Here is a 6,183-nt window from a genome sequence, read left to right on the forward strand (position 1 = left end):
CAATCCATGTGTCTCTCTCACATCCATGTTTCTCTCTCCCCCCCCCTCCTTTCCACTCTCTCAAAAAAAAAAAATCAATGGAAAAATGCCCTCGGGCGAGGGTTAACCAAAAAATAGCAGCCGATATCGCGGTATTTCCCGTCTGCCTCCCCCTGGGCGCCTAGTGCGGGGCTGGGGGCGGGGCGTGAGGCTGGATGGGGGCGTGGCCTTGGGAGGATCGGCGGTTCGGGAGTCTGCGGGCCTCCAGCGCCCCCTGGCGAGGCCTCGCTCCACTGCCAGCGGGTCCCCCAGATGGGAATGAAGGAAGGCCCAGTGCAGTGGGTCTCCCCCCTTGTGCTAGTGGGGAGACGCCAGGGCCTGTGGGGTGCCCCCAGCAGCGAGGGCAGAAAGTACCCAGAGGCCCGCCCCCTGCCCAGGAGGAAGCGCCCTCCTTCCTCCCCGGAGAATTTCACGGGGCAGGTTCGGAAACGCCCCATCCCTTTCCCCTTCCCCCTGGTGGACAATGGCGCTTTGTACTTCCTTCCCTCCCTCCCACGCCCCCTCCACACGCAGCAGTGGGGCCAGAGGGGCCCCCAGTGCAGGACACACAGCAGGGACACTGTGGGCGGATCTTGGCCTCCAGGCCCAAAGGAAGGGTCATGTTGGAGGGTGGCCAGTGGAATGAAGTTGTTCATCCCCCAGCCCTGCCCTACCCACTTGGGGGGGCTCAAACGGAGGCCCCCGTTTTCCAGATGAGGACGCTGAAGCTCCCAGGTGTTGCAGAGGTGGCCAAGTTTGGGCTTTTTTTCAGGGACAAGGACCCCACCTCTGGAGGAAGGGCGACCCAGAAGACAAAGGGCTAGTCATTGCATCTAAGCCTACTTACCTCCGCATTGGGGGGGCTGGATCAGCTCTTTTCTGGCCCCACCTCCAAGTGTACCCCAGAGGGCTCTGTGCCTGAGGCAAGGCCAGGACTGGGAGGTGGGAAGGTGAGCTTCATTCTCCCTCCCTCTGCTATCATAGCCCCCTCCCCCTTACACCTGTTACAGGTATCTCTAGTCCAGACTAGAAGGGGACCCCAACACAGTGTCAAGGCCCTCAAGGTACCCACCGTGGCAGACAGACCCCAGCAACAGACCTATCCTTAGCCCAGGGCAGACCCTGGAGTCAGAGAGACCTGGATTCACATCCTGGCTCAGATCATCTGACCATAAGCAAATCGCTTCTCTTCCCGGAGCCTCAGTTTTCCCATCTGTCAAAGGGGAGTAATAAAGTGCCAGGGTTTCTGTGAGTTTAGGACAAGTGAGGGGCTCAGCACAGGATCCGGAATACAGATTCTTCATAAATATTCCTGATACCTGGGTGTCTTGTACTCATTTGCCCTCGGTTCTCCCTCCTCCTAAGTGTCTGGGGGGTAATGCTCACTGCAGCCGAAGCCGTGGCAGGTGCGGGGGTGGGGAGACTCGCTGTCCCCATCCCCACCCACCGCCCTGAGTGGGAGGCATTGTTCCATCGGGCACATGAGAAAACCAAGACACAGAGGTTAAGGACATGCCCCTGACCACCACGCCAGGACCAGACTGCTAGAGTCCGCTGGGAATTCCGGCCCGACCCTGACCCTCCACACAGATTCCCAGGAATGTGGAGCCTGAAGGAACCTGAAGTGACTCTGTCCCAGGGTTTCCCTGCTCTGTTCAGATTGGGACACGTGAGCTCATGGCTCAGTTGGGCCAGCCCACACTCCCTGCTGAAACCTACCCCCCACCCCCCATCTGGCTCCCCCATGGAGCAGGAAGGCATGATCAGGGAGGAGGCTAGAAAGGAAGGGGGGTAGAGGGCCCTACTCCTAAGTGATTTGGGGGTGGGGGCAGAGGAAATCACCTTTTCTATACTTGTTCCCGTCTGGCTCAGACCCACACTGGAGGCTTATCTCTGCCATTATCTTGCTGGGGGCCCTGGGGCAGTCCTCTCTCCCAGGAGCCACAGAAGCACCGTGGGGGGCGGGGGGGGGGAGGTCACATGATTGGCTGATTCTCCCCAGATAAGGGAAGGTGCCCTTTCCTAGACCTGGTTAGACCAGCCACCCCAACTTCCCAGGGACTGAGGAGCTCAGGAGCCTGTGGGAGCACCTGTCGTCCCTGGACACCCTGGGTGAACCCTAGTGCATGCACTCGGGGGTTGGCCCTCCCACTCTGGGCCCTTTCACCCCTTCAATGGTAGCGAGGCCTGGCCAGTGCAGGGAAAACAATAGCCCCTGCCTCAGTTTCCCCATCCGTCCAATGTGGGTGAGGCTGCCACCCCCCAGCAGGGCTGTGGTACTTTGGGGCTAGACAATGGGAGTCTCTCTTGCTCAGCTGCCTGACCCACCCTCCCCCCTGACTAACCAGGGGACCCCAACACAAGGCCTTCAAGGTACCCACCGTGGCAGACAGACCCCAGCAACAGACCTATCCTTAGCCCAGGGCAGACCCTGGAGTCAGAGAGACCTGGATTCACATCCTGGCTCAGATCATCTGACCATAAGCAAATCGCTTCTCTTCCCGGAGCCTCAGTTTTCCCATCTGTCAAAGGGGAGTAATAAAGTGCCAGGGTTTCTGTGAGTTTAGGACAAGTGAGGGGCTCAGCACAGGATCCGGAATACAGATTCTTCATAAATATTCCTGATACCTGGGTGTCTTGTACTCATTTGCCCTCGGTTCTCCCTCCTCCTAAGTGTCTGGGGGGTAATGCTCACTGCAGCCGAAGCCGTGGCAGGTGCGGGGGTGGGGAGACTCGCTGTCCCCATCCCCACCCACCGCCCTGAGTGGGAGGCATTGTTCCATCGGGCACATGAGAAAACCAAGACACAGAGGTTAAGGACATGCCCCTGACCACCACGCCAGGACCAGACTGCTAGAGTCCGCTGGGAATTCCGGCCCGACCCTGACCCTCCACACAGATTCCCAGGAATGTGGAGCCTGAAGGAACCTGAAGTGACTCTGTCCCAGGGTTTCCCTGCTCTGTTCAGATTGGGACACGTGAGCTCATGGCTCAGTTGGGCCAGCCCACACTCCCTGCTGAAACCTACCCCCCACCCCCCATCTGGCTCCCCCATGGAGCAGGAAGGCATGATCAGGGAGGAGGCTAGAAAGGAAGGGGGGTAGAGGGCCCTACTCCTAAGTGATTTGGGGGTGGGGGCAGAGGAAATCACCTTTTCTATACTTGTTCCCGTCTGGCTCAGACCCACACTGGAGGCTTATCTCTGCCATTATCTTCCTGGGGGCCCTGGGGCAGTCCTCTCTCCCAGGAGCCACAGAAGCACCGTGGGGGGCGGGGGGGGGGGGGGTCACATGATTGGCTGATTCTCCCCAGATAAGGGAAGGTGCCCTTTCCTAGACCTGGTTAGACCAGCCACCCCAACTTCCCAGGGACTGAGGAGCTCAGGAGCCTGTGGGAGCACCTGTCATCCATGGATACCTGGGTGAACCCTAGTGCATGCACTAGGGGGTTGGCCCTCCCACTCTGGGCCCTTTCACCCCTTCAATGGTGGCGAGGCCTGGCCAGTGCAGGGAAAACAATAGCCCCTGCCTCAGTTTCCCCATCTGTCCAATGTGGGTGAGGCTGCCACCCCCCAGCAGGGCTGTGGTACTTTGGGGCTAGACAATGGGAGTCTCTCTTGCTCAGCTGCCTGAATCAACCTTTCTTCCCCAGGGACACTGTTAGGGGCCCAGAGGATGGCCTCCCTCTTCCTCCTCCACCTCCTCCCATAAGTCCCTGGCTCTCAGGGGTTTGATGAGTGGCTCTGAGAGGCAGGAGTCAAAGGAAGGCGTGCCCGGCTTAGCACCTGGCCCAGGTGGCCAATTGCTGGCTGCCCACTCTGTGAATCATGGCGGGCTGTCCAAAAGCCCAGGCTTCGTGAGCTGGGCCTCCCCCAGACATGCTGGGTGGGTGGGCGAGCGGGCCCGTGACAGGCCTGGGGCAGCGGGTGTGGAGACAGATCACTCATTGTGCCACAGGCCGAGCCGTGGGCAGCTGGTGCCCGCCCTCCGCCCCTGGCAGCCCAAATGACCTGCCCCTCGCCCCCGCCTGCCCTACAGTTGGAGGTCACCGTGGATCTGGCAGAGCGGCGGCGCATCCGCTCGGCCATCCGGGAGCTGCAGCGGCAGGAGCTAGAGCGAGAGGAGGAGGCCCTGGCATCCAAACGCTTCCGTGTTGAGCGGCAGGACAACAAGGAGAACTGGCTGCAGTGAGTGTGTGTTGGGTGGGGGGGCAGGGGGGGTGTGGACATGCAGGTGCGGGGAGCATGTGCCAGGGCTCAGCTCAGGTGGTGCAGGCAGGCACATGGGTGTGCACATGGCAGTACAGGCGGAATACACAGGGATGTTTGTGGGCATGGACCACATGCCAGTCATGGTGTCCCGGCCACGCCCATGCGGACAGCATGTCTGAGTGTGTGACATTAGTGCTCACACCCACGGGCATGCAGGCACCAGCATGTAGCCAAAGGGTTTTCATAGCTCCATGCCCCTCTGCCAAGGTTCTGGGCACCCTGTCCTGGCCCCTGCCCTCAGCCCACATCCTCCATGACCTGGCCATGGCAGTGGGAGTGACGGGCCTGCTATCCCTGCAGCTCTCAGCAGCGAGAGGCCGAGCAGCGGGCTGCTCTGGCGCAGCTGGCAGGGCGGCTGGAGTCCATGAACGATGTGGAGGAGCTGACTGCGCTGGTGAGGCCCAGGCCAGGGCAGGGGCTGGGGGCAGGGCAGGTGAAGCCCTGGACTCCGTGGCCCAATCCCTGTGGCCCGCCTCTCACCCACAGCTGCGAGGGGCCGGTGAGTATGAGGAACGCAAGCTGATCCGGGCTGCCATCCGCCGAGTCCGGGCCCAGGAGATTGAAGGTACGTGCCCGCCCTGGCCCCCCACCCCCACCCCTCACCCCTGCTGCCCGTAGCACCACCCGGCCACTCACCTGAGAGTTTCCCTCTCTCTCTTAGCGGCCACCTTGGCTGGGAGGTTGTGCGGTGGGCGTTCCAACAGTGGCTCAAGAGAGGACAGCAAGGGGCAGGCCGCACAGAGGCTGGAGCGGTGTGAGGTAAGAGGTGGCCAAGGTGCGAGGAGGGTCCAGGGCCCTGTGCCCGCAGATGCCAATAGCCCAGAGCACCTTCATCTTTGCTAAATTGGTACTTGACTGAAAAGGGCCCCCAGCAGTGTTTGGGGGACACTAGGAGTCTATCTCAAGGCTCTGCCCATTCTCCCAGGCACCCTCTGGCCATATGCCGCCCCCTCCACTTCCCAGTTGTCTATACCCAGACCTTCCCCTCAAAGCCAGCCTGCCCGCACTGCTCCCAGGTTCCTGTCCGTCTCCCATTACCACCCTCGTTGACCTCCCTGCTGCCCTTCCACCCTCACGCCAGCCATTCGGCCTCCACTCAGCACACAGGGGATCCCCCAAAATGCAATCTGACCCTGGTACTTCCCCGGCTAAAACCTATCTTGCAGCTGCCCCTCCCCCTCCAGACAGCCCACATCCTTACCTTGGCCTATAGGGCCGGCTTCGCGGGCCCGAGCTGACTCATGGAGCACTGTTCACAGAGTGGACTCTGTTCTCCAGGGCGTGGGGGGGAGAGGTCAGGCCATGAAGGTCCCCTAAGTGGCCAGCAGAGGCGGCTGGGTCCCTGGCAGGACACCCACCCTCCCCCCTGACTAACCAGGCGGAGGCCAGTGTTCAGGGACCTCCACTCCAGGGATCGATTGAGTCTGGGAGTCCCCAGAAGGTGTCCTGCCGTCCCCACCCCCTGGCATTTGGATGTGGGTTCTCTGAACTGCCCGTGACTAGGCAACACCAAGATGTTGGGAAGGAGGGTCAGGGCTGCCCGTAGCGTGCCAGTGCCCACGCCGGTGCCAGTGGGTCTGCAGGAAGCCGTGCCCGGCTCCTCTGCTTTGCATGCCCTGCCCTGAGCACCTGCCAGCCGGGGAGCCTTGGCTGCATCCTGTGGGTCCTCCGCAGGCGCCAGAGCCAGAGGAACGGGAGCAGCAGGCAGAGGTCCCAGAGCCACCCCCCGAAGTCACCAGTCGGGATGTGACCACCGTGACGCTCCTGCTGCAGGTGCCCCCTGGGAGCACATCCAGCTCACCTGCCTCACCTGACAATTCCCCCCCCACTGCCTCTCCTGAGCCTCCACCAGAGCCTGCCGAGGCCCAGGGCCCTGCCGCTGAGGCTCTGCGTAG

At 61.6% G+C, this 6,183-nt stretch overlaps 1 protein-coding gene across 1 annotated transcript in view; it reads left to right on the top strand.

Annotated features, from left to right (window-relative positions):
- SMTN (smoothelin) overlaps window positions 1-6,183 on the top strand; it is a 25,389-nt gene that overhangs the window by 3,747 nt on the left and 15,459 nt on the right. The window contains exons 3-7 of the mRNA XM_005869826.2: window positions 4,056-4,204; window positions 4,589-4,682; window positions 4,775-4,853; window positions 4,950-5,047; window positions 5,963-6,179. Of these exons, the coding sequence (XP_005869888.1) occupies window positions 4,056-4,204; window positions 4,589-4,682; window positions 4,775-4,853; window positions 4,950-5,047; window positions 5,963-6,179 (637 nt within the window). The remainder of the gene's footprint in view (window positions 1-4,055; window positions 4,205-4,588; window positions 4,683-4,774; window positions 4,854-4,949; window positions 5,048-5,962; window positions 6,180-6,183) is intronic.

Source organism: Myotis brandtii, unplaced genomic scaffold (assembly GCF_000412655.1).
Source record: "Myotis brandtii unplaced genomic scaffold, ASM41265v1 scaffold303, whole genome shotgun sequence".
In the NCBI taxonomy this organism is placed as follows: Eukaryota; Metazoa; Chordata; class Mammalia; order Chiroptera; family Vespertilionidae; genus Myotis; species Myotis brandtii.